This window comes from Miniopterus natalensis, chromosome 5 (genome assembly GCF_054644295.1).
Source record: "Miniopterus natalensis isolate mMinNat1 chromosome 5, mMinNat1.hap1, whole genome shotgun sequence".
Classification (NCBI taxonomy): domain Eukaryota; kingdom Metazoa; phylum Chordata; class Mammalia; order Chiroptera; family Miniopteridae; genus Miniopterus; species Miniopterus natalensis.
Window position 1 is genome coordinate 84,540,542 of NC_142085.1, and position 26,613 is coordinate 84,567,154.

The following is a 26,613-nucleotide window of genomic DNA, read 5'->3' on the forward strand; positions in this document are numbered from 1 at the left end:
AGAGATCCAGGGACTAGAGAGTAAAAGTACCAGGTTTCCTCCACAGAAGTTCATAACGTTTCTCATTTCTTTTTCGGAGAAAGGATCACGCTCGCTTCAGGCAGGTTTGAAGGGGCTGGAAATCCTCACTTAGCGAGGTGAGAAGTAGTGTTCCCTGTTCCTGACCGCGCAGGCTGGGGGGCTAAGGGAGAGGGATCTGTCCCCTGTCCCACATCACCGCCACCGGCAGCAGGGGTGGAAGGGCGCAGGGGGAGGGCGCAGGGGTGGAAGGGCGCAGGGGAAGGGCGCAGGGGAAGGGCGCAGGGGTGGAAGGGCGCAGGGGAAGGGCGCAGGGGGAGGGCGCAGGGGGAGGGCGCAGGGGGAGGGCGCAGGGGGAGGGCGCAGGGGAAGGGCGCAGGGGGAGGGCGCAGGGGGAGGGCGCAGGGGTGGAAGGGCGCAGGGGAAGGGCGCAGGGGAAGGGCGCAGGGGAAGGGCGCAGGGGTGGAAGGGCGCAGGGGAAGGGCGCAGGGGAAGGGCGCAGGGGGAGGGCGCAGGGGAAGGGCGCAGGGGGAGGGCGCAGGGGGAGGGCGCAGGGGGAGGGCGCAGGGGAAGGGCGCAGGGGGAGGGCGCAGGGGTGGAAGGGCGCAGGGGAAGGGCGCAGGGGAAGGGCGCAGGGGAAGGGCGCAGGGGAAGGGCGCAGGGGGAGGGCGCAGGGGTGGAAGGGCGCAGGGGAAGGGCGCAGGGGGAGGGCGCAGGGGTGGAAGGGCGCAGGGGAAGGGCGCAGGGGGAGGGCGCAGGGGTGGAAGGGCGCAGGGGGAGGGCGCAGGGGTGGAAGGGCGCAGGGGAAGGGCGCAGGGGTGGAAGGGCGCAGGGGGAGGGCGCAGGGGAAGGGCGCAGGGGGAGGGCGCAGGGGTGGAAGGGCGCAGGGGAAGGGCGCAGGGGGAGGGCGCAGGGGTGGAAGGGCGCAGGGGAAGGGCGCAGGGGGAGGGCGCAGGGGTGGAAGGGCGCAGGGGGAGGGCGCAGGGGTGGAAGGGCGCAGGGGAAGGGCGCAGGGGGAGGGCGCAGGGGGAGGGCGCAGGGGAAGGGCGCAGGGGTGGAAGCGCCGCTGGAGCCGCCTGAGGCCGCGTCCTGCCCGTCACAGGCAGGGAAAGCTGCGCTGGAGACGTGAGTGATGTCAGCCCCCTGGCCTGCGCCTGCCTGCTGTCAGAAACTCACTCTGCCAGCCTCGCTCCCCACCCCTTCCTTCCAACTCCCTTCTGCCTCTGCCCCTCCTCGGCGGTGTTTGCACAGCCCAGCGCCGAGCGCCCAGTGGGGGGAACAACTCCTCGGATCGCTTTGCGCAAAATCCACCCCTCTCTCTCACGCTTCCCCTCCAGCCCCTGGATCCCGCCCTGCGCTCGCTCGCCTGCCGCCAGCGGTGCGGGCTTGGGGACGAGCCTCTGCGCTGTAAGGCGCGAGGGGGCTGCCAGCCGAGGCGCACGCCAGCGGCCCCGGTCTCCCCTTCCGCCCGGCACTGCGGTCTGGATCCCTAGGCATCCACAGGAGCCCCGCCGCTGCCCAGAGCCGGGCGAGGCGCGCGGACCCCGAGCAGTCCCGCGCTCGCCGCCGCCTCCCGGCCCCCGGCCGTCAGCACCATGGACAGCGGCGCCGCGCCCCGGACCGCGGGCAACTGCTCCGACCCCGGCGCGCGCGGCTGCCCCGCCGCCCCGAGCCCCGCTTCCTGGGTCAACTTCTCCCACTTCGATGGCAACCTGTCCGACCCGTGTGGCCCGAACCGCTCCGAGCTGGGCGGGAGCGACGGCCTGTGCCCTCCGAGCAGCAGCCCCTCCATGGTCACGGCCGTCACCATCATGGCCCTCTACTCCATCGTGTGCGTGGTGGGTCTCTTTGGAAACTTCCTGGTCATGTATGTGATTGTCAGGTAAGCAGGGCGCCAGGGCCCCGAAGGGGGGTTCCAGGGGCGCGCAGGGGCGCCGGAGCCCCGGACGGAGCGTTGAGAGAAGGGAGGCCAACCGGAGAGAACCTGGGGCAACAGCCTGGTCGCTGTTTGAGTGCAAAATCCTACTTTTCTGTTATTCCCCTTCGCTAAGGAAGAATCCAAAATTTCAGACACAGAGAAGTTGCTTTGTTAAAAAAAAAAAAAAAAAAAAAGCTCTAGCAAAAAAATAAATTAAAAAATGTAAATAAAAGCTCTACCCTAGAGCTCCCTTTTCCTGAGCTGGGAGGGCCCTTGGGCACACTCCCACAGTTTGTTCGGCAGAAGCTCTGGAAACAGTGATTTGTGAGTAATGGCAGAAGATTTCTAGTTTATTTCCTCTAATTGGAGGGCCAGGTCTCCTTCTCAGCACTTTTCAGAGATGAACTTGGCAACTTTCCTGCCCCTGCTGGCTTCTGGACAGTCTGCTGCACGGTCCCCACCCTCCCCCTCCTCCTCCTTGCAGCCCTCACCCCATATCCTTCCATCCTGTGGCCACAGGCACAGAGAAAGTTTTCCTGTGTTCTCTCCACAGTGTTGCTTTGTTGTAACAAATGACAGTTGTGTTGCCAGTTTTCAATTAGCAACTGTGGATTGGCCAGGGGTGGGCGTCACAGCTGGACTGGGCTCAGGAGAAGGGCAGGATGTGGCTGTTTCAGTGCCTCCAAAGGGGAACCAGTTAGAAGTGACCAGAAGCAGCATAAAACTGGGTTATACACTATTACATAGGAAGTTGTCATGGTTGCTCTGCAAAAATAAAAAGTGTCTTTATCCAGGGAAATTGTTTCAAAAGAGTTGGTGGCCCATTTTCTGTGTCCCAGACGCGCCAGGTTGAGTTGGCACAGTGTGTGCCAGCTCTCAGTATTAGCTGAGATCGATGCAGATTGTGTTAGTGCTGATGTGTGCATTCGAACCCTGCATGTTAACGTGGACTACTGATTACTCACTCTTGTTGAAGTAATCAGGTAAAGATTTTAACACTTTAAAACCATCCCCAATTTAAGATTTTCTTCCTGCTCGGGGTTCTATGTGTTCTATGCATGTAGTGAACATGGAATTTTCACATTTGGCTACGGTATTGGCTTCATCTATTCAGCAAATATTGCAGGTTTCAGCAGGGGCTCTTTAATCATTTAACAATTTGTTTTCTCCGTGATGCTTTTATTATCTAGGTACCACATGTTGGCTTGTAATAGATTCTTTCTACTTATATATCTGATTTCTTTAATTAATGGCCATTACAGAGCAATACTGATTTCCCAGGTCTTTTGATGAGGAATCAGTAGCGTCTCTGAGAAAATAGCACCATCTATTGAGAAGAAAGCTAACAACAGAAGATAGTGCAGAAAGACCATCAATGGAAGAATTTATTTTTATAAGCATTTACTTCTTTAAAAAAACTGCTCTTATAAACATTTTATTTTATAAACATTTACTTATCTAATCCAACACAAAGATTCCTATCAAAGATAAAAAGTATGCCTCACTTTGTACAATAATAAAAATCATAATTAAAGGCCTGCCTTATGAAGGAAAACTATGTTTCCATTTTCCTAAGAGAACTCATGGAATCATAAGCTTACAGGACTAACACAGAGATTATCCCTGCTAGGTGAGTAAACTGAGGCACAGAAAGTATAAATGATTTCTCCAACGACAGATAGTTTATTAGTTCAATACGACTGAATGTCTCTTCGCCAGTATAATTCCCTTTTTATTAGAATGGCAAATCATGATTGTGGTTAGTTCAAGTAAAAGAATGACAGAGTAGGTTTAGGTAGCAGTAATAATGGGGCAATAAAAAATTTCCCCCCGATTTATCCCTGGAATCCTGGAGACTCAATGAAGAGACACTGCCAAAGCATCAGAGCTCCTGCCCCCGAAACGCTGTCTTTTGTGCTTTCAGAGCGTCTCCCGGCGGTTTCCTCCCCGCTGTGGCCGCCGGCGGCCGCCTCTCGGTGCACCGGCCCACAGAGCAGCGCCGCCCGACCCCGCTCCAGAGTTCAGGGCTTCCGAGGAGGGCAGCTTCTTGAAAGGCATTGGCCCTGATCGCTTAATGCCTCGGAAAGGGATGGTGACATTTTATCCTACTGAGAACATGATATTACGCTTTACTTCCCTGTGCTGAAAGTCCTACCAAAATGCCAGTGTGACTGGAAAGGTCACCCCCAAACACCAGCCTGTGGCAACTGGCGCTTAACCCACGGCCAGGTAACCCCCGAGAGCACGACCGTGGGAAGGAAACAGCTCAGCGACCGAAGAAGCGCTGAGGAGAGTAACTGGGAATTGAAGAAAGTGTGTCCGTGACCCGAGAAGCGTGCACTGGACGGTTTCCAGGCTGCGCTGTTTTATCTGAGAGGTGATCGCTTCAGTGGTATTACTGACCTTTTAAAAAGATGAGGGGAAAGGGGGTCAAATATATGGTGATGGGGGAGACTACGCTCTGGTAAGCACACGGTGCAATATAAAAGCAGTGTGTTCTAGAACTTCATGCTTGAAACTTATATAATCTTTTAACCAATGGCACTCCAGTAAATTTAATAAAATTTATAAAGAAGATCAGTAAGTGCTGCACCTTTTAAAGTACTGAGATAAAATGCTCCCTTCCTGCTATTAATTAAAATTTAATAAATACTTTAAAATGGTAAAGTAGTTACAGTTTTCTAACCAGGTTAAGGTAATATTTATTAGGACATCTTAACAAAAAGAAAACACACAGAAATACAGGTGCTGCAACTAATGCTCTTCTGTCTTGTGTTTCAACTGCACCATCATCACACCTTCAATATCATGAACAGTAAGGATTCTTCCATAGTGCTGCTTTAAGGAACATAAGGGAGGAAAAAAGATAGAGTCTTCTGACCCAAAGATTTAAAATCCAGATGTTAAATAATAGAGCATTACAACTATTTAGCACCTGAAAGATTTTTTTGGTTTTAAAGAAAAGAAGTCTTGCAGGATATTAAAAACTACCACAAAGATTCTAGGAAATATGGTGATAAAAATATTATAAAATGTAAGAATCATTTAAAGTGGGGTAAATAGTATGTTATTGTCAAGAATATTTTAAAAATATTAATCCAAATAATGCACAAAGTTTGAGTTACCAGGAGTGTTTCACTTGTTGAAAACATTTGACCAAAGTATAGAACGAACCATAGCTGTAAAAACTGATATAGTCTTACGTGTGCTTATTTTGTGATTTTTTTCCCCCCCAAAAATGCTTTGATCATGTGGTCATGGCTGTGGTCTATGCAGCCACTGTTTAAAAAGTGGAGGGTTAGAAACTGTTATATCTCTCTAGAAGTTCCCAATAAAAGGCACCGAATGAAATGGCCTTCATTTTTAAGATTGCTTCTTAATTTGACTATATAAATTCTTTTTTTTTCTTTTTTCTTGTTAATCCTCACTCAAGGATATTTTTTCCATTGCTTTGCAGAGAGTGGAAGGGGGGGAGGGAGGGAGGGGGGAGGGGGGAGGGAGGGAGGGAGGGAGGGAGGGAGGGAGGGAGGGAGGGAGGGAGGGAGGGAGGGAGGGAGGGAGGAACATCAAGGGGCTGCCTCCTGCTTGCACTCCGACCAGGGCGGGGAAGCCAGCAGCAGCCCAGGTGCATGCCCCTGACCAGGAATTGAACCCATCAGCTCAAGAGCCGACTCTAACCATCAGGCCACACCGGCCAGGCTGACGACATAAATTCTTAATATGACTCGTTACCAGAGGAGAGTATTTAAAGATATGCATGAGGTTATTGTCATTTTTCTCTCACTAAAAAGTATTTCTGATTTTAAAACAAGTCCTATGAGCTTATACTTGCTCTATATACTAAATATTTGATTCAGGTTTAAACTACAAAATATCAGTCATGCCTGATGGAAACAGGACAAGCTTTCCCACTTAATTCAGATATAAGTAGCTGAGAAAATAAGAAATAGTAATCTTATTTAATTTAAGGATATATATGTATGCATTTGTATACACATATGAATTAATTTGAATGTATATGTCACTGAATATTGTCACTAGTAATTTTTATAGAATAAAAAAGTTAATAGTTCATTTAGGAAGCTCAAATACTTTAAAAGCTCATTTTCTTTTTTTTACTATAAAACATCCTAGTTAGAGGATAGATTTAAATGAAAAATAACTACTAAATTAAATTCTATTCTTAACATAATGGTTTACCATCAAGACATAGAACTTAATTGGGTGCCTTTCACTTGCAATGGCGAGCTTCCTACCCACTGTTACAATTTGAACTTGAACTGCTCATTCCCATACAGGTGCTAATTCTGTTGGGAACACCGCTTTCCGGGCATATCTGAGAACGCTAAATTGCTTTTAACTCCCTGTGTTGTAAACAGTGCCTTTGTCATTTACATAGTTATCATTGAGTTTCTCTTCTTTCTCTCCTTTCTTTCTTGAAATAATGAGCTATCTTATATTTTATTAAATATTTTCAACATAAAGGAATGTATAGGAAATAACAGAAGATTCTTCATCTTTAATAATTATATATACAATATATATTACATACTATACAGAACATATAATATTGTTTATATATACATAATATATAACATTACATATAATTTATATATTATATAATATATACTGTAATATATAATACATAATTATAAATACATAATATATAATATATTATAAAGAACATGTCATATATTCTTTATAATACATTATTTATAATAGATACTATATATTATTTATAATACACATAAGAAACCTTCTCTCTTCTCACCCTACATTCTCTGCCCAGAGACTATCACTATTGTAATTTTGAAGGTTACTATTCACATGCATATTTTCAAACCTTTATTTCATGTCTGTTTCCACAAACAGAATAGAATCTTGAAACATGTTCTTCAAACTGTATATAGTAAATATTTATATCTTACATTCATATTAATACACACAGTTTCACTGTTCACCCAGAGGTGTTCTATTTCCAGCAGATCAATGATTGAAACAAGATGTCAAACAAAACAGCATAGAAACAAACAAAAGTTGGGTCCTTAACTTATCTCTAAATATGTTAAATATTATTATAAATATATATTTGCAAGTGTTTTCCCAAGCTAATTGATGTTTTTATTAATATGTATACAAAATATTCAGGAAAAAATTTTTCAGCAATTGCTGCAACAAGTAATGTGTTCATAAATGTAATTGAGGAATAATTTTTCTACTTCTAAGAAGGAAATAAAAAATAATTGGTTTCTACTTCAAAATGGCAATCAAATGATAAATGCTCATAAAATTTACTTTGGGATTTTGAACATCTTGGAAGACCCCTTACGTATGAAAGTTGAAAATGTTATTTCTTCTAGTATTCTACTTTAGGTAGTAATTGAAATCAAATTGTTTTGGTCAGCAGGAAAAGATAAACTCATTTCAATGCATAGTATACAACAGCATGACATTTTTCAAGCTTTAATATTTGCAAGTATGGTAATAAAATCTGTGCATTTTCCCAGGCTTTACAAAATGTCACTTGGTAATCCTGGAAGACGTGGTCTATAACTGTCTCTCTGATAACTAAGAAATTCAAACTTTCCAAGTGGAGCAATGGAACTGTACATTTTAAAAATATTGTGTAATTCAAAGTGTTCAGCATTTCACATTTACCTCAGAGTATCCTCATGCAAATTCTAACTCAGACAATGCCTTTCATTCACTGCTTTGTTCATGTCCATGAGCCTTTATGACTTGAGACGTGAAAACTGACCTGTTCCAATGGATGGATGTCAGCAAATGATAAAGTCAAACACACACACAGATGCTCTCTGTATATCTATACGCAAACTTCAAATAGGGCAAAGGCTATTGATCTTACGGTTTCAATACAGAAAGCAAAATTTTAAAGAGTGAAAATGAAGAAGTTAATATGGTTGGTTCTCATTTTTCATGCTGATTATGTTCTGTGAAGTCACTGTGACTTCCATAAATTCATTTGTGACTATTCTATCGGGATGCCAGCACTATGGAAATGTAGAGGGCAGATGTAAGAACCCAGATCCTAAGACATTCCTTATTAATGATACTGACAAAATAATTAATTTTCTAACTAGTAAACTAGTATTTTTTACAGTTTTACCTAATCTCTTACTTGATTTTTATGAAAATCTATATGCATTTAATTATCAGAAAAACAACCGTCCCCTATGCTCTTTTGTTAACTTCTCCCACAAGAATGATAGGATTCTTCATTCGATACCAAAATGCTAATCTTCATTTTGGTTTGCTTGATTATATAATGCAAATTATTCCATAATATATTTTACCAATTTACTTTCGTTTTACAGACTGAGATTAAAAGCAATCAAGCTAATTATGTATATAAATGTAAAATCATTCTTAGCTGATAGGCTGTAAAAAGCAGCGGTGAGCCAATTTGGGCCCACAAGCTATCATTCCCCACACTCTGGTACAGAATGCGGTAAAAATGTATGTTCTTGCAGGACCATGAAATAAGAAAACACTGCCTACTTGGGGAAATTAGATGCATGCTGTTGTTTGAGAGGTGGAGGCAAATGACCTAGTGCCAACTTACAGTATTTTTCAACGTGAGAATGTAGCAATACAAATACGAAGTTTAACGCAAGCCGGAAGAGAAATCCGAGATTTTTCTGACCGAGGATACTGCTTTTCTGAAACTGCTGTTGAAGTTGGGTTAAAATAATAACCACGCAGGATTGTCTCTTTTTCACACCAGGTCCCCATCTTCCACCCCCAGCACTTCATCTGACCCAGGCCGTTCGCAATATTCGTTACCACCCTTAGCCAGCGATTAGGGTGGGTGCTCAGAAAAGAGCATTTCTCAAGATTTCCCTCTATTGGATATGCCCTGTGGTTATCTTATATCGGTGCAATTTTCTAGCCTTTCTCACGGTATTTTCATCTTCAATCATCCAGGAGTAACTGTAACTGTCATCTCGAAATTCTTATTAACTTCTTAGCAAATATAAAGTCTGTTTTTGAAGATGCCTGTCGCTGCGCACCAGCCACCCTGCAGCCAGCCCCGCGCACCCTGATGGTGGCCGGCAGCTTCATTTCACTCACCCTCTTTACATCTCTTCAAGCACAAAAAGCTTGGATTCTTTTCTGTTCTTTCCAACTAATGTAACTTGGTCATTTTATTTTTTTTAACGTTTTCTGCAGTTCTCAAAGTCACTTTGAAAAATGTTTTCCCTGTGCTTTAGAACTCAGACTGTCCAGCTGGATAAAGAGGACCTGGGCAGGCCAAGGTGTCCTTCGGCCTCTTGTCCATGGTTTTGCTCCATGATTCCCTAATCGCTCACTGAAATCTCCTCCCTGCCTGACTTCCCACCTTCAGTTCAGTCCCCATCAGTCTCCAGATGACTGCTTCCTTGACCAGTGGTGCTCACAGAAAACTTTCTGGCATGTACAAAATTCTTAAGATTAGTCAGATCTCCACCAGGTATAAGTTTGCAAGGAGAGCGAAGTTCAGGAGAGTTTTAACTGGACAATACAGAGTCCAGCTGAAGAATGCTACAGTTGCCAGAATCTCTTCAGTAAGAACTGGATCTGAATTCTACCCAGGAGCCAATACAGGATAAAATGAGTAAGAAAATGTAAGTTTCCTTCTGAAGAACTCCTGGAACCTAAATCCTTGCAACACACTGACCCATGGAAGGAGGCCTCCCAGCTCTTCCATTTCAGAGCTTCTCTGTCTTGGCTGCATCTTAGAGTCACCGGGGAAGCCTTTTAAAAAATGAAAACCCACCTTTGCCCAAGGCTAATTAAATCAGAATCTCTGGATGTAGCTCCTGGGCATAAGTAGGTCTAAAACCTCCCAAGGTGATTTTAATGTGAAGCCAAGATTGAGAAGTACGGATCTGGACAAGCCTCTCCATTTTGTGGATAAGAAAACCGAGTCCTGTTTGGCAAGGAAATTTAAGGGGTCTGTCCATATGTTTCACTCCTCGAAACTTCAGGAAGCTATTTATTGAATAAGTCAGAAATTAACCTCTCTCTCAAAAAAGCTCAAGCTCAAGGATGTTTTAAAAATTTCCTTAAAATTGGCCAATCGGCTGCGTAGTAGGCACAGGGGCGTGAACAGAGTGATAACCTGAAACAAGAAGACTCAGGTTTGAACCTCTGCCCCTTACTAGTTACCGTGGTCACTTAACCTCCCTAAACCGCACTAGTTCACTTGCACTGAAGGAAAAATCATAATCTCACTTGGATTTTCGGCCCCAATGAGCTAAGATACACGGAAGTATGTGGTAAACGCTGAAAGTGCTTTTTCAAGGTCACGGGTTTTGCCTTCTGCTTCCCTCCCTGAGAGTGTCTTCGTCTCCGGGGCTCCCACCGCCAGCGAGGGGGATCTCATCACGCATGCACTGCCCTGGCCGTCCGCAGGTCAAATACATCATCTGCTCTAATATTTGGAAATACAGTTTATCCTTTTGGAATCACGACTCTGCAGGAGCAAAGCAAGGCTCTGCATGGTGTCGCTGTTGTCAGTCTTCATTGAGTCAACCCTTCCCAATGCACTGGATCACTCACTCCACAGTCACCTTGTTGGCCACCAGGATGATATGGAAAGAATTCTAAGGACAGACAACTGCAACTTACTTGGCCCCCTATTGATAAGTTTTCATGTTGCCCAATGAATTCAGCGAAGAAAAAAGACAACCCAATTATTTTTTTGGAGGAAAAAAGCTATTTTTGTTACTTAAATGTTTCACATTTAAATTGGTGTTATAGTCGAAACTCTAAAATAGAATCTAAGTCTAAACAGACTTAGATGAAACTCCCTCACCGAGCACAGATTATTTGAATTAGAAGAAATAGCTTATAACAATGATGTGCTCTAAACACTAACTTCGGAAATTTAGGCTTTTAAAATACCATCCCCGTGAGCAGTCCTGGGTTCTGTTATCACAGTAACACTAATCATAGTAAAATTGTTTAAAAAGACGGAGGATGAGTTGTTGATGATACTGTGAGTCTGATTGCCTATCTATTCCCAACACTTTCATTATGGATTCTTCCAGGACTTGCAAAGCAATGTTTGTCAACATCCTAAACCAGAGTAAACTCTATAAATAAATCAAGTACAATATAGAAAACAGCATCCTTGAAACTCGCAGTGTTCCCGAGAATTTAAGAGTATCCCAAGTATAGAAACTGTGCACAACAAGGCAGTCAACGAAAGAGGCCTCTTTGGCTTCTGAGCATTTTTTCACTGAACGCTGGGTTCAGTGCCAGTGAAAGGTTCAGTATTTTTGTGGGTATTAAACGTTAATTGAAAAATGCTGCTGGCAGGATAACCTGAACATTAGAACCTGGTTGTGCCTGCCAAGAGAACAAGGGGAGTTATTATCAACATTATAATTTCATACTTACTCAGCCCCCATCAGCTCTGAAAAGGAAACCACATGGGTTGAATGAAATTAAATTTGAGCATGTTTCTGGTGATGTTGGTGATCCCTGGCCACTAGAATAAGAGGCCCTATTAAAAGCAGACAACATTAATTGAGATCCTTCAAATAGTCTTTCCTTCTGATGGCAAAAGGAAGCTTATTTTATTTATTTGTAAAATGAACAAAACATGTATCTAAAGATAATGCCTTTCCACTTTATACGACTTTAATTTTTCATTACATTGAGTGATTTGATTTTTATAAAATGTTTTTGAGTATAGACAGGAAAAAATGTTACTCAAACTAATATTAAAGATGATGAAACTGAGGCTCATTTATTTATTTGCTGTTTGTTGAACACAAACTATATACAAAGTGCTTTCCTAGAAGCTCCAGATATACCAGTAAGCCAAAGAGATACAGTCCTTCCTTTTCCTAAAAGCACAGTCTACTGGGGAAGAAAATTAAAGAGTGTCACCAGTCGATAAATTCCAAGGACTGAACTATAACTAGCCTAGTGTTCTTTAGCCACACTCTGAGACAAACACCATCCCCAAGGTTTATTAAAATTACTGTAATTCATCTTCTTCCATCACCAAGCCCAGCAATGGGATAACTTCTGATTTGTCTCCACACAGTTTTCCAAATTTCACTAAAGGTGTTATTTATGCCTCAGAGACCAGATAGAGAAAAAGCGAGAGGAGAGGGCCTCGGTTAATTTTCATAAGACAATAAAAGAGAATTCTATCGACCATAATTTACAAGTATTTCTCAAAGCAGATATTGCAAACGTTTTACAAATTGTAAGTATAATGCAGTGAAATGGTAGAGTACTGAATAAGTGGGATTCGCAGGGGAAAACATCAAGACTCATCGATCCAGGCCGCGTACACGTGTGTCCCTGCGTGGAAAGGATGGCCCGTCTACCTCTGAACACTCCACAGCGTGCACACGGGCGACAGGAGGCTCGGGGTGGATGTGAGACCTGGAACCTCTGTTCTTTAAAATCATGGCCCTTTTTGTGAAATTTAAAATAGAAGTACAAAAGGAGAAATTCATACCATCTTTTGAAAAAGGACTACCACTATGAAGAGTTTCCTGCCTACAATCAAATGTGTCACATTTCCACAAAAGACGTTGGCACATTCAAAGCCGCAAAGAGTATATTAAAACATATGAATGAGCAAAATAAATGAGCAGAAACCGATTTACAGATACAGAGAAGACACTGATGGTTTCCAGGGGCAGGGGGTTGAGGGGCTGGGTGAAGAAGTGACAGGATTAAGAAGTACAAAGTAGTAGTTACGAAATAGTCATGGGATGAAAAGTAGAGCATAGGGAATATAGTCAATAATATTCTAATAACTATGTATGGTGTCCAGTGGGTACAGGAATGATCAGGGAATGACTTATAAATTGTACAAAGGTCTAACCATTACGCTGTACACCTGAAACTAAAATAAAATCTTTTAATGTCAACTGTAATTAAAAAATAAAATAAAACATATAAATGACAATTTCCACAAAAGACTATTTTTATTTTCTCACCAATTTAGAAACTCAAATTCAAACGAACATGTTCATCTATATACCCTTTTTAATTACCTTTTAAAACATATTTTACATAGAATATATATGTCCTCTGTCAATACATGTAACTCTAGTTCAAAAATAGAAACCACGCTTTGGTATAGCTGAGACATTTTGTTCACAGAGGTTTTGAAGTTCAGTTGATATTAGAAACATAATAGATTGGTCAACACTTAGTTCATCTAGAAGCTCTGAAAGAATCTGAGAGGCATCAACCTAAAAGGAAAAAAATACACCTTTACTCAAGGATTATGCTATAGATGCACCTAATGAAGTTCAAAGACGGCCATCCTACTTCATACCCTTGTCTCCCTCGTGAGCAAAACAACAGATGGCCAGAGCAGGGGACAAGCTACCTGGAATGACTGCCAAGCGAGAGGAACCAAGCGCGTCGGTGTTGCTCTGCAGAGCCTAATAAAGCGGCCCCATGCCAAAAGCGCTCCCCTCCTTCCTTCTCACGCACGGCTCCTTTCTCTGTCTTTGCTCCTCGAATGGCTAACGGGGGTCCCTAGGAGAGGTGTGGGCGCCCAGCAGTCGGCCGCAGTTCCCCCCAGTTCATCCCACGCCCGTGCCTGGGAAGCAGGCTGGAGCGCGTCGGGGACCCAAGGAGATGACCGACACGTGGAGCTCTGCGTCGCGAACCAACACGACAGGCTGAAAATGGACGTGCACCGCACGAGATTCTTCATGCTGAGATTCCCCCTCCCCCCTGAAAAGCCACGGACTCATTCCTTCCCAGGAGAAGGAAGATGAGGTGACAATAGCCATCAGATCAGAGGGACAGTACAAGCGAGGTCCTTTCCCCAGGAAATGGGAAGAAGGAAATCACAAGACAGTGTGTGACTAAGGCGTCCAGGAGTCCCGCTGGGTGGCTAAGGGGCGGTGCTGGCCTCTGCTACGGCACGGCCATTCAACAGACACAAGTACAAAGTTTAGGTCAAGAAAAGGAAGTTCTACTTCACAAAACAAAAAATAAACTGGCAATAAAATTTGATAATTAGTATCAGTAAAATGGGTAGTAAAATTTGCCAATTTAAATGTACTTAATAGAGGTTTATATTTGTCTCTGAAAAACAGATACATTATAAACTAATTGGAGAAACTATATTTACACTTATTTCTGGAAAACAGACAATAGATAGGCTTATTTGGTGGGGGTCAACCCTCTCCTAAGCCCGTCCTACCACCATCTGAGATAAAATCCTCAGCAGCAATGGACCAGCCATAGGACCCCAAGAAGGAAATTTAGTATTTTCATGGGCTCACTCCATGTGATGAGACAAAATTTGAATAATTGCAAATCTCCTGACACCTAAATGCAGGTTAAGTATTCCTTTCGACATTGTCATATCACTCCTACCTTGCCTAATATCTAACATTCTGTTTTGAAAACACTTGGTTATGTTCTCTTACCAGACCTTAAGTCTCCCCAAGGCAGGAGGGACATGAATCAGTTGAGAACCATTGCCCAGCATGGTACTTGGCAAAAATTAAAATTAAAAAAAGGTACAAACGTATAAAGGTATAAACGTATGTTTGACTCAATGTTAACACTCATAGGGTTTTATTGTGGGGGAAAAAAGTATTATAAAAATAAATATACTGTATGAAAATTAAGAACATGCCTATAATTCTTTAGATATTCTATTTCATAAATAAAGCCCAATGTAATTTTTAACTTTAGCTAGGGAGAAATGTGAAATGTATAATTTTGATCATGATGTTGGAGTATTCAACATAAAATGTTATCCATTTGCTCTACATGTTAAGGTTATGGTGATTTGTATTTTACTTTTTATATTCATCAGGTTTTTAAAAAATGAATGTGGCAATCAAGAAAACACAATAATATAAAAATTTAAAAAGGAGAAAGTTTCAAAAGTAATATATGATCCTGAAAGGTAATAAAATATTGTATTAGAGGCATTTTCACTAAAATATAATCAAGGTCACATTTGGAGCTTTCCTATTAAAACTACAGTTATATACATGAATTTACGACTAAAAATGTTGTTAGTGCCAAATGAGTCTGGTCCAAGTTGGAAGACAATTCTAATTGATTTAATAACCCTATTGGACCATAAGACTGAAATTTCAGATTTTGAAAACTAATGGGACTTATTTGCTTTGCCACATTACTGGTTATTCATGAATCATATTTTCTTTTAACAAGTGCTATTGAATTCTCCACAGGGGGAGAAAGTGCCTTCCAAAAATCTCTCTGCCTAAAATTACTTGGAAAAAAAATCTCAATAAACTGCTTTCTGTTTCCTAGGAAAATCCCAGGTCAGCATGGTAGTTACATTAGAAGGGTTTGTATAATTCTTAGATGGAAAACAGTCATCATCAATATATAATTTTATATAAGCTGAGATCTACAGGAGCTAACTGCATAACTTTTCTTTTTCCTTCAGCTGGTCCTAAAGTTTTGGAGCAGCTACTGTTGCAGGAATTAATTGAATGCCAAAATATTTAGATATCAGAAGGTGCTATGACACATTAAAAAGGGGAGACAGGACATGCTCATCCACAGTTTTGACAAATGAACTTGAAATTAAGTCTTCATGGATGTGCATTAAAAATCTCTGTTGCAAAATTCAAAAGCAATGAGAACATTTTTATCTTAACTTCTTACACAGTATCCTGATATATAATTCTCTCCAAAATGTTGTGCAGTTATTAAACATCGCTAATGGTTGTATCTACTAGACACACACACACACACCCACACCCCTCAAAATTTTAAATTATCTAGGCATTCTATTTACAAAGTAACAAACACTCAGATATTTAAATTTATGTTAAACATTTTTGTCCTTGACAATTGTCCTAACCCTCAGTTCTCTTTAAAATAGAGACATAACCACAGTTGTTATAGCTACTAAGAGGAGTTTACACAAATCTATGTAGGCGTGCTTACTGCACTTTGTAAAATTATAATGTATCACACAGATAGCTTGTATTACGTGGTGCGTATTGTCACGGTGCAGTGTAACAGTGAAGAACATAAACTGTACCAAACAGAAATGGATTTAAATCTGCCTCTGCCCCTCTCATTTTTGAGCTAGTTATTCAGCCTCCATGAGCCTCAGTTTACTTATCTACAAAAGAAGTGATAATATGCAATTCGTAAGTCTGCAGTGACGATTAAGCCAGAAAACCCAAGTGAACTGCTTACAGAAATGCCTGGCAAAAAGTAAGCATTCTGCAAAGCTTGGCTCGGGTCACAACACTCCAGGAGAGCATCTATCACCACCATCATTTAACTTGTTGTAATGGTGATTTTTAGCGATAAAATAATCAATCCCCTCTTTACAATTGTGGAAATTCAAGTTGAACCTTGTGGTCACAAAACCTTGCTCAGACCTATGTGTTTTAATTCCAAACCCAACGTTTTTCCTAGTAGCCCATGCAAGAGTGCTTAATTCCTAACCTGATTAAGAAACCAAATCAGGGGAAAATTAACAAAATCAAGGTAGTTTTAGTTACTCACTGCTCTCTAGGTTCATAGCCTTTTAATGGGACTGGTCCTGCTCTTCAGATCAAGTCAACAGTTGGTCTGACTCGAGAATCATCAGGAATCTTTCTACCTTAAAGGGTAGGATTTTTGTTCCTTAATCTCCTAACACTTAAATGTTAAAATGCAAAAACTGTATAGAAGATATAGAAAATGAGCACTGTAAATAGAAACCTCTTGATTACAATTGAGCGAGCAGGTCTCCGCTTTAATGACTGCGAGATCTAAAGACCACATTCAAGGGCTTATTGAAAGAATGGAATGCAGAATAGGTAGAGTTAACCTAGGGCGTGGTGAGGATCCTACTACAGCTGCAGCGCATAGTCATGGGCTCTGAAAGAGGGGAACAGCCCCCCAAAAGAGGTAAGATGGCATCCGATCCGAGCTTTCATGGCCCCCAGTTCCATACTGGGCTATGGAATGGGCCCTGCCTGCTACAGGTGGGCAAGTTGTGAATCCATTCGCCAAGGCTCCAGCGGTGAGGCAGCTGCTGTAGCCACTGTGCCCTCCAAGTGGCCTGTACCCATCTGCGGACATCACTGGAAAACTCCCCGCGCCTCCTTTCCATTGCTCATTGCCCCTGGCCTGCTGCTGCGGGGACACCCTCCCGATCCAAGTGCACTCTGGTATCAGTGCTCACCAGCCAAAGCCGCCAGGAGGAGACTGGGAGCCCAAAATATTAGGCTCATCAGGCTTGCTGCAGGAGGGGGAGAGGACACCTCAGGGATTTTAGTTCCTGCTTGGTGATTAAGGAGAAGATTCAAGGAAGCAGAGGTCTGTCTGGAGAGGGTATTGTCTCAAAGCAAGAGTAATTTGAAACATGGGCGCCAATGATTTCTTATCTAGAGGCAGAATTAACAGAGTAAGGCTAGTGAGCCTTCCAGTCACTGAAGCAGCAGTGGTCACAGTGTTAACCGGGAGAGGGAGATGCTTGGCATTTTTATGGTTCAGGTAATTTTGCTTTAACTCTGTTCAGGTCTGGTTACAGAGGCATCTTGTTTTTGTCTTGTGGCATCACAGTCATGGAAAGTTGATACTCTGAAGAATTATATTCCATAAATGAGTACCACCGCCTGGCTGCTAGCAACTACACTAGCTCCCTGAAAGCTGCCAGGGGTCTTTTTCTTTCTCTCCATCACTCAGCCTCACACTACTACATGCTGTCCTCTCTCCTCCTCTGCCAACAGGGAGAGACAGGAATGGGGATCAGTGCGGGGAGCAGTAAGATGATATGAGACAGGAAAGCAGGATTTATTTCTATGGCGGAAGGAAGGGAGAAGCCCTTAGGGATACGAGATGAACGGGTCAGGAGAATTCATCATGTGGCTCAGCCAAGCCGCCAGTAGAGTATAGACTGATCATGGTCTCTATACTCCAGAAGCTTCCAGGCTAAAAGACAAAACATAATTTCAATGCAATTGTCACATTTATTACACAGCACTAAGATTTCATATGCAAGTATGCAAATGGTTGAAAGTTACCCTCAAGTTGATTAATAGCAATAGCGTAAGATTTGCTTTTATACAATACTCAAATTAAAAACTTGTTTAAACTAATTACTCTGCAATGTATCATTTTCAGGATGGCTGAATGAGAACAAACACAGGACTCCATTCCCGGCCCCCAAACTCTACAACAACTTTTAGAAATTATTTTTAAAGAACACAAATGAAAGCAATAAATCGATGAGAAGCCATACACAAATTTATGAAAATGGTAGAGAAATTCCCATCAGGCAATGCGGATGTTTACAGGGCCCTGTTAAATGTCACTCCTTCTTTCCCTGATGATGTTTGGACCAACTGAGTGATAAGATGAAATGAATCAGCAGACAGAGAAAAAATATCATCTTTTATTATTGGCAAATACTCTGCCGGTTGTTGTAACTGGGCAGTGCAGTAATAACAACCTTGTAATTCTAACCCCAGAATGAAATACACAGACACAGCTAGTGACAGACCTGGACCACTGGTGACCTTCTTCTCTGGGGACCAGTCCCTTTAAAATTTAGAACCCAGAATAGTTGGATATAATATGTGTTTCCTCTGAGCAGCTGAATCTTAGAAAGAGACAGTGGAAGGGACAGAGCTACACATACCCAATTCTTCATCCTAAACGTATAAACAAGATAAGTCACTCCTCCTTTTGAAAGGAGCGAATGATGCAACAGAGAGAGATCAAGAGTCTTAGAGACACTGATGACTTTACTCAAGAAACACGAATTCAGATAAAGGAATTTCCACCGGGGGGTGGTTCTCCACAGTAGTGGCAGCCACGTCAGTTGGCCCTGGTGTGTTTTCCAGTCTACACACCACACAGAAGCAACAACTTCCCTTTAAAAACTGGTGCAGTGCTTGGGGCAGAGATACTGGCTGGACCTGGAAGTCCAGCAGTGCTCCAGAGGAAGGCAGCCACCAGGGTGCACTGTGCCTCCCTCAAGCCCGTCCAGCCTCCATTCTTATTGAAAACTGTACGGTGCACAAGGTTCAGAGGCTAATTCCAGCTCCTGTCCCCGGTAGGGCTACACAGCAGAGGAAGTGAACAATCTATTTATTAAGGAACATTAACTTCAAGGGTCAAGTCAAGATCAATATAATAGCATTGCTAATGAATGCCTATACCAGGAAAGATGTGGGGGCAGGGCACAACAAACAAAAGAATTTACACTTGAGGAAACAGAATAAAAAGCAGTCACACAAAGACTTTAAAATGACTTATATTTAATACCTTTGGAGGGATGAAAGAGAGTATCCCATGAAACAAGAAGAAACAATTAGGAAATAATAAGACAGGGCTATTAGCTAGCAGAGCATTGCAGCTCAGGGCCTAAATAACCTGGGCTCAAATCCTGGCTCCAATAATTGTTACTGATTATTTTGCTGCTACTGGTCGTGGTGAGGGTGCTGGTGGTAGATGAGAAAGAAAAATCACACTTAGGGAAGTGCTTCACTTGAGAAGCCAGCAGCAGGCACAGACGTCCAAAAGAAAGTTGGAAAGGTAGTCAGAGATCTGAAGGGACAGACTGAGAGTCACTTCCCTAGAACTGAAAGGTTTAAACCACGGGTTGTCAGAGAGTAAAGGAAGTGGAACAAACTCAGCACTCCTTTAAAAAGTATGATTCTGTTACCACATTCAACGTAAAAAATAAAGTCTCAGGATTTCTAATGGCCCGGCACGGCCGTCTTCGAAAAGGTGATGAAAAAGCTTGGCATGCTTACCCCGTTTTAGCTAGTAGCAGGCCACGTATTTCTGGGACAAACTACGGCATCATCAGAAACACATTCCCAGAAATACACCTGGCCCAGCATACAGCACAGAGGCACAGTGTAGTTCTAGATGGAGCTTCGAGAAGCGGGGGGCAGAGAGGGAGGAATCTCAAGCATTTGTACCTCTCTGCATCCCTCAGGCTCTCAGCATAACGCAAGGTGATCAAACCGCGTGGTTTTGACGCTCCTGTCAGGTCCTGCTTCTCATCATTTCATGACCTCCTATGACCAAAGCTCTTTTGATTTAACAACAAATTGACAAAACTAAAAAGAATATTTCCTGTTCACTTTTACTTCAAAAGCTTAAGATTTCCTTTTAAAAAGCTTGTTTCATCATGCCCAGAAAAATAAAAATCACCCAAACCCATCCTCCTATATTAGATTCCACCCAACAAGTATATGCTTGTATTCATCTTCTGCTGGATTTTGTGCTGAATAGGATCATTTAACTCTATTTTTATTTCTTTTAACTTTTATGTTCATACTGTCTTTTATATTTTACTTATATTGAGTGACTATGTGCACAACATCATCAGGAAAAATATAGGTGAAGCTTCATATTTGTTGTACTAAGTACAATAGAAAATAATTTTACTGACTATACCCTCTAAAAATTTGTGATCTACAACATAAGCCCGAACTTCTTCAAAAAGCAGTTTTCTAGTATTAATATTGGTAAAGTTATTTTATCATGTTTTGAAGCCATTTCCTTTTTTGTTCTTGCAACTCATAAGAAATACATAGGGCTCTACCGTTACTATTGTTAGTGGGAATGCACACTTGATGTTTTATGTACGGAGCTAATAGATTTTAAAATAGAAGAAATTTTATTTTCTCTTAGAACTCCCCAGTTTCAAAGCAAATGATTTCAAAGTTCTAAATCCAAGTATGTATAAGAAATGCAGAGCATTGTTATCTATGAACCAAAATGCGCTCGCTCCTGGGATTGATGTTCTCATGCTGTTTTTGAAGTCATTTGGTCTAAAGAGATGAATAATCTGTCTATCTATAAGCAAAAATCTAGAGTCACAAATAGAACATTTCATCCTACTACAATGGTTTATATGCATCAAAGGATTTAGCACAGTCATATATTTCTATACTGCATAAATATTAGTTATCTCAGAATACAGGAAAAAAAGGAAGCAAAACATGAGTTTCGATATAAACTTCCAGGAAGATAAATGCTACTCAAGTCCTGAAGCAGAACAAACAGAAATTGAAGAAAGCGGGAAATAAGCACTTGCAAAACGCATAATTTAAAGGTGGCCAAGCCAAGGCGCTCGGGCACGATGGAAGCCCCTCTCCCCTCCCCTCCTTCGCAGACGGGGGCACACGGTGGACGAAGGGCATGTTCCCTCCCGTCCTTCAGCTCAGCTTCCACTTTCCAAGAGAAAATGTAAAGAGTGTTACACGAATGCCCAAAACAGAATACAAGGAATAACAAAGAAAAAAGAGACCTAGGAGACCAAGGAGAAATAAGGAGATTGGTAGGAGAGAGGGCGCTGTAGACACGTGCTGGAGTCCAAGGCCAGTAGAACTCCACGGAATGACTAAGAGGAGACACTGAGCTTTCCTAGCACCAGACACAAAAGCAGGGCTTGCCCCTTGCTCTGTCTGAAAGATGCATTTCTCATGAGCTGCCATCAACGGGACATGGAGGAAGAAAGTAGGAATATAAAAGAAAACAAAACAAAACAGGAAGAACGAAGTGGGTGCGGGGAGAGAGAGCCACAGGCAGCCCAAAGCACCCGATGGCCCTCGCGCTCTGGGCCCGCTGACCTGGGGGAGCCCGCGCAGCCCTGCCTAACGGCCGGCCCGCCTCCCTGCCTTCTCGTTTGAGAACCAGTTAGCAACGGTTACGTGCCTGTCTGCAGGGCTCGGAGGTCCGAAGTTACTCTCCTTTCCTTTTGCTGGCATAAGCTCCTTGGAAATTTGATCAGCGACCACATAAAACCACTTCGAAATAAATGTAAATGAAATGTTTTAGAACATTTTATACCAAAGTGGGAAATCCCTCGCTGCCTCCTTCACTCAGCTAGTGAAGAACATGCCAGAAAATGAACTAATATGTGGTCTCTTTCTGTATTAATACCTACAATACCTATTGAGAGTATATCGCTGGGTTCGATTTTGGATTTTGTTGTTTTCAAACTTCCTTTTTTTCCTTTCTCTCTCTCTTTCTCTGTCACACACACACACAAACATGCATGCTTGCCTGGATATTGAAGTAGAATGGATAATAAAAGGAGAGAAATCCAGGTAGGTGCTCATATGATCACTTTTGTAATCTAAATAGAATTAGATGCAGGACAAGCGCCTGTATTTCATTGATTTATCCAGTTGATCGTGGGAAGTAAAAGAGGGCGTTCTAGCACTGGTCAGTGTGGCTCAGTTGGTTAGAGCATCACCTCAGGTAAGAAAACTGAGAGAAATTATATATTTAGCCTATAGGCACATGGCTATAAGTAGCCAATCTAACATTAGAAAACAGTTCTTCCATGATGAATTTCAGATGCTTTCTGCTAATTTTTTAAAAAAATTCTTGGAAGCTTATCTGTATTTCACATTGCTGTCTCTTTCTGACCCGGCCTCTGCTCTTCCTCCGTCCCCTAGATACACCAAAATGAAGACAGCCACCAATATCTACATCTTCAACCTTGCTCTGGCAGATGCCTTGGCCACCAGCACGCTGCCGTTCCAGAGTATCAATTACCTCATGGGAACGTGGCCCTTTGGAACCATCCTCTGCAAGATGGTGATCTCCATAGATTACTACAACATGTTCACCAGCATATTCACCCTCTGCACCATGAGCGTGGACCGCTACATCGCAGTCTGCCACCCCGTCAAGGCCCTAGACTTCCGTACCCCCCGCAATGCCAAAATCATCAACGTCTGCAACTGGATCCTCTCCTCGGCCATTGGCCTGCCTGTGATGTTCATGGCAACTACCAAGTACAGGCATGGTGAGCGTGCTGCGGGCCTGAGGGGTGGGCAGCTTGCACAGGTCGATATGTTGGGGAAGTCATAAGCTAAGTAGAATTTTATGGGGTGATCCAATGTCCTAGTCAAATTGTAATTTTAATGATTTTCTTTTTTTCTAGAAAGATGCCTCTGACTATTTTGAAATAGGAATTTTCCCCTGTAATTTATAAGAGACTATCGTCTAATGGTTCTTGATTTCTCTGCTCTTCACCAAAATGATGAGAAAATAAAAATACAGCTCTTCTAAGAGTCATTGGAGCTTAAACCCAAAAGTACGAAATGGAGGCTTGTTTTGCAATTTAAGTGGCTTCCTACATAAGAAATGTATCTTTCTAGACCTCATATCAGAGTAATAAGCCACCCATCAAAAGTGGAGTGAAAATATCCACTAGCTGGGATGCCCTATAGACTCTGGACAGTCATTTTATTTTTTTCGTCAACATAGACCCCACAGAGGAACTAGCAGGGGGAAAATAAATAAATAAAGAATAAATAAATGAATAAATAAATAAAAATAACTCTTCCTAAAAATCAACAGAGAACAGAGTTTCTCCTATAGTTTCTCCAAATATTTCTTTACTGGCCTGTGTACTAATAGCCTTAAGTTAGCTTAAGTCAAGGCTACGAATCAGGACGCAAACGGCGATGTTAGCACCTAACGCCACGATTCCTTCTCCTCACCCAGGGTCTATAGACTGCACGCTAACCTTCTCTCACCCAGCCTGGTACTGGGAAAACCTGCTGAAGATCTGCGTGTTCATCTTCGCCTTCGTCATGCCGGTGCTCATCATCACGGTGTGCTACGGCCTCATGATCTTACGCCTCAAGAGCGTCCGGATGCTCTCTGGCTCCAAAGAAAAAGACAGGAATCTTCGAAGAATCACCAGGATGGTGCTGGTGGTCGTGGCCGTGTTCATTGTCTGCTGGACCCCCATTCACATCTACGTGATCATCAAAGCCTTGATCACGATCCCAGAAACGACTTTCCAGACCGTCTCCTGGCACTTCTGCATCGCTCTGGGCTACACCAACAGCTGCCTGAACCCGGTGCTCTACGCATTTCTGGACGAGAACTTCAAGCGATGCTTCAGAGAGTTCTGCATCCCACCGCCCTCCACCGTCCCGCAGCAGGGCTCGGCCCGAAGGCGCCAGAGCGCCAGGGAGCAGCCCTCCACGGCCAACACAGTGGACAGGACCACCCACCAGGTACGCGGCTCCAGGAGGGGCAAAGTTAGCGGGGCTGGCGCCAGATCGCAGAGCTCTGCATCAGTCCAGGCTTTAATCTGTTAGAAAGAGACCAGCAACTACGAGGTTGGGGTTGAGCGTGAACGCAGAGGGAGGAAGGGAGCAAATTTTGACCACTGTGCCGGAGAGGCACATAGACCAGGCCCTGTACATTTGCATCTATTCATTTAAACTAGAGAAATCCGTAACTCCTCTAAAAATCATCATCTCCGAGCCTTCTCTTTTCAGAATGAATGGCCTTTAGCGCGTGGTGGAGGTGATCCTGATGTGGGATGCTTCCCGCTTCCCCCCCGCAGTGTTGTTGTGTGTTTTATGCATATCACTCCCATATCCCTGTCACCTCTCACAAGCCAGCCCTGCTCCGGTTCTGTGGTTGAAGAGAAAGGTCAGCACTTCGCTGACTCTGGTGACAGGTACACGATGTTCCCAGCAAATCAGTGTCACAGCAAAGGAGAGAGGGAAGAACAAAATGAGGAATGACGATTTGCTGGAAGATGTATTCTTAGGTGCAGAAGAGTATAGGAGCAGCCTGCAGGAAAGGTTCAAGATTTATGCGCATTATAATTAAATGAGAAATCAGTGAGGAGGAGAGAGAAATCCATCCCTAAGTCCATACTGGCTTAGGAAGCTACTGGTTTGCAAACTTTTGGAGTCTGACCTTTAAAGTAAATCAAACATATCACTTAATTATTGATATTAATTTAAGTAAATCTTCAAATAACGGTGCCAGCACCCAAAAAACCCCCACAGCTTGTGTCACTTTCTAACCTAGAACTCAAATTCAAACCTCCTGAACAGTAAACACTTGAGTCAGAGGCTGAGATAAAGTTCCTAGGGTCAGGGACAGGTTTTTCCATGACAATGACTAGAAAGAGAAGCCTGGGAGGCAAAGGGAGAGGCCCCTGCTTCTACACCCACCTCGCTCGCTGTCCTTGAGCCCCAGGCAGCCACCCAGCCGAACCCAGGCTCACCCTTTCTAATTGACTGCAGGACTAATGCGATTCTGTGGCCCACAGGGGTCATTAATCCTCATACCCCTGCTATTAAATAAAGCTCAAATGAACACAGGAACTGGCACCCCCGGAGAGTATGAGGTAATGATGGCAGACCCACTTCCAAGCAAAGGGAAATTAACTAATTATGTCTCACTTCTAAATCCATCTCAGAAATAAAAGCCAGAAAGAAATGGTTTCCGGGCCTGCTTCTTTTCTCGAACTTTTTCCACATCAAGACCTTTAAACTGGCCCCTTTTACTAAGCAGCGCTCTTTCTCGGCAGCCATCAAAAGCCTGTGAGTAACCTAAAGAGGGCAGGGATTTACATAGATTTTCTTCAACCTGAGGATAGCATATTAAATATTTGCACTGCAGCAAAATACTTCCACTGGAGCCCAAGATGGCCATTATAAAGCACCCACACCTTCCCTCTGCTTTCTGGCACTTTCGGGTGTGGCTGTCGGTAGTGTACCCTGGACCACTGCTGGGCCTCCTGCCACGTCTGATCCTCCCAGCACCATCCACTGGCCCTGCTCTCCCATGATTCAGCCCCCAGCCCACCTGCTGGAGCGTTTGTCCAACTTCAGTCTGACTGTCCCTCAGTTGCCCTCGACAGTGCCCTTGACTCCCTTCCAAAACCAGCGATTTCACATTAGTGTGGCTCTTGCATAGCCAGAGAGAGGCGAAAGGAAGCTAATTGGGGAAGGTCTGTTCTAAGTAACTAAAAGGTTTGCTTTAAAAGTGCGTCCAATTAGCACTATCTCCATGGCTCCTCCATGAGGCAGCATCAGTGTCAGATCACAGCAGAAACACATTAGCCCGGGAACTGGCTGCTTTCCCAAAAGGCCCAGCTGGGGAGCCGGACAAAGGGGGGAGAGAGCCGGCTGCCAGGAAAAGAGGAAAAGACACTCTGACATATTTGAAAATTAAGATAAATCAAAGATCCTTTCGCTAATCTCCACTAATGTGATCATTAGAATCAAGGCAGTTACACAGACATCTGGAATAATACATCAGCCTGTGGTGACAGTTTCAATAATACATCAAAATAATAAAATTATTTGAAGGAAAAATCGGAGGCTTTACGGCTGTGTCTGTAGGACATAGTTGGTTCGTTGTTCAAATTCAGAATGTGACAAACAGGTGGTTTTTGTTTTGTTTTTTAACATCATGGGCCTTCATGCTAGGAAACAAAGCTAACTGGATTTGCATTAACTTTTTAACTGCTTGTTTGAAGTGTGTTTTGTTGTAGATGTTTATGTCTGCCTGTGTATTTGTGTTTTCTCCAAGAAATATATTATACTCTATGTGTCACATCTCAAGCACATTAGTCAACTTCATATTCTGCAGATCAGAGATCCAATATCAACCCTTCCCAGGGTGTCTGTACTCTGACAACTGTACACTGAGGCCATGTCCCTACAGCGCAAAGCGAAGTGGAGAGGTGGCAGTTCTCAAGGTAATTTGATAAGCCATACTAGAAAATCCTGTACCCCAAATAAACTTGGAATCATACTTACATAGTGAAGAGCTACTCCGTCAGCTTTTGCTGCACAACAAATGCCAACATTTGGTAATTTAAAGGAGCCATTTTTTAGTGTGAGATTCTATAGATCAGTAATCTGAAGCGGGCTGGACAGTTCTTCTAGGCTTGG

The 26,613-nt window shown here is 43.2% G+C and overlaps 1 protein-coding gene across 1 annotated transcript; it reads left to right on the plus strand.

Moving 5' to 3' along the window:
* The first annotated feature begins 1,604 nt into the window (after positions 1 to 1,604).
* On the plus strand, positions 1,605 to 26,353 carry OPRM1 (opioid receptor mu 1). Its single transcript, XM_087817783.1, has 4 exons — positions 1,605 to 1,900; positions 22,348 to 22,700; positions 23,405 to 23,925; positions 26,309 to 26,353. Exons 1-4 carry the CDS (start codon positions 1,614 to 1,616, stop codon positions 26,351 to 26,353), a joined length of 1,206 nt encoding a protein of 401 aa, XP_087673909.1. The 5' UTR covers positions 1,605 to 1,613.
* The last annotated feature ends 260 nt before the right edge of the window (positions 26,354 to 26,613 follow it).

Bases quoted from the DNA above. Each gene is read 5' to 3' on its own strand.
- OPRM1 (XM_087817783.1), top strand. From the start codon at position 1,614: ATGGACAGCGGCGCCGCGCCCCGGACCGCGGGCAACTGCTCCGACCCC. The intron at 1,901-22,347 runs GTAAGCAGGGCG...TCCGTCCCCTAG, and splicing joins GTCATGTATGTGATTGTCAG to ATACACCAAAATGAAGACAG. The intron at 23,926-26,308 runs GTACGCGGCTCC...CATATTCTGCAG, and splicing joins TGGACAGGACCACCCACCAG to ATCAGAGATCCAATATCAAC.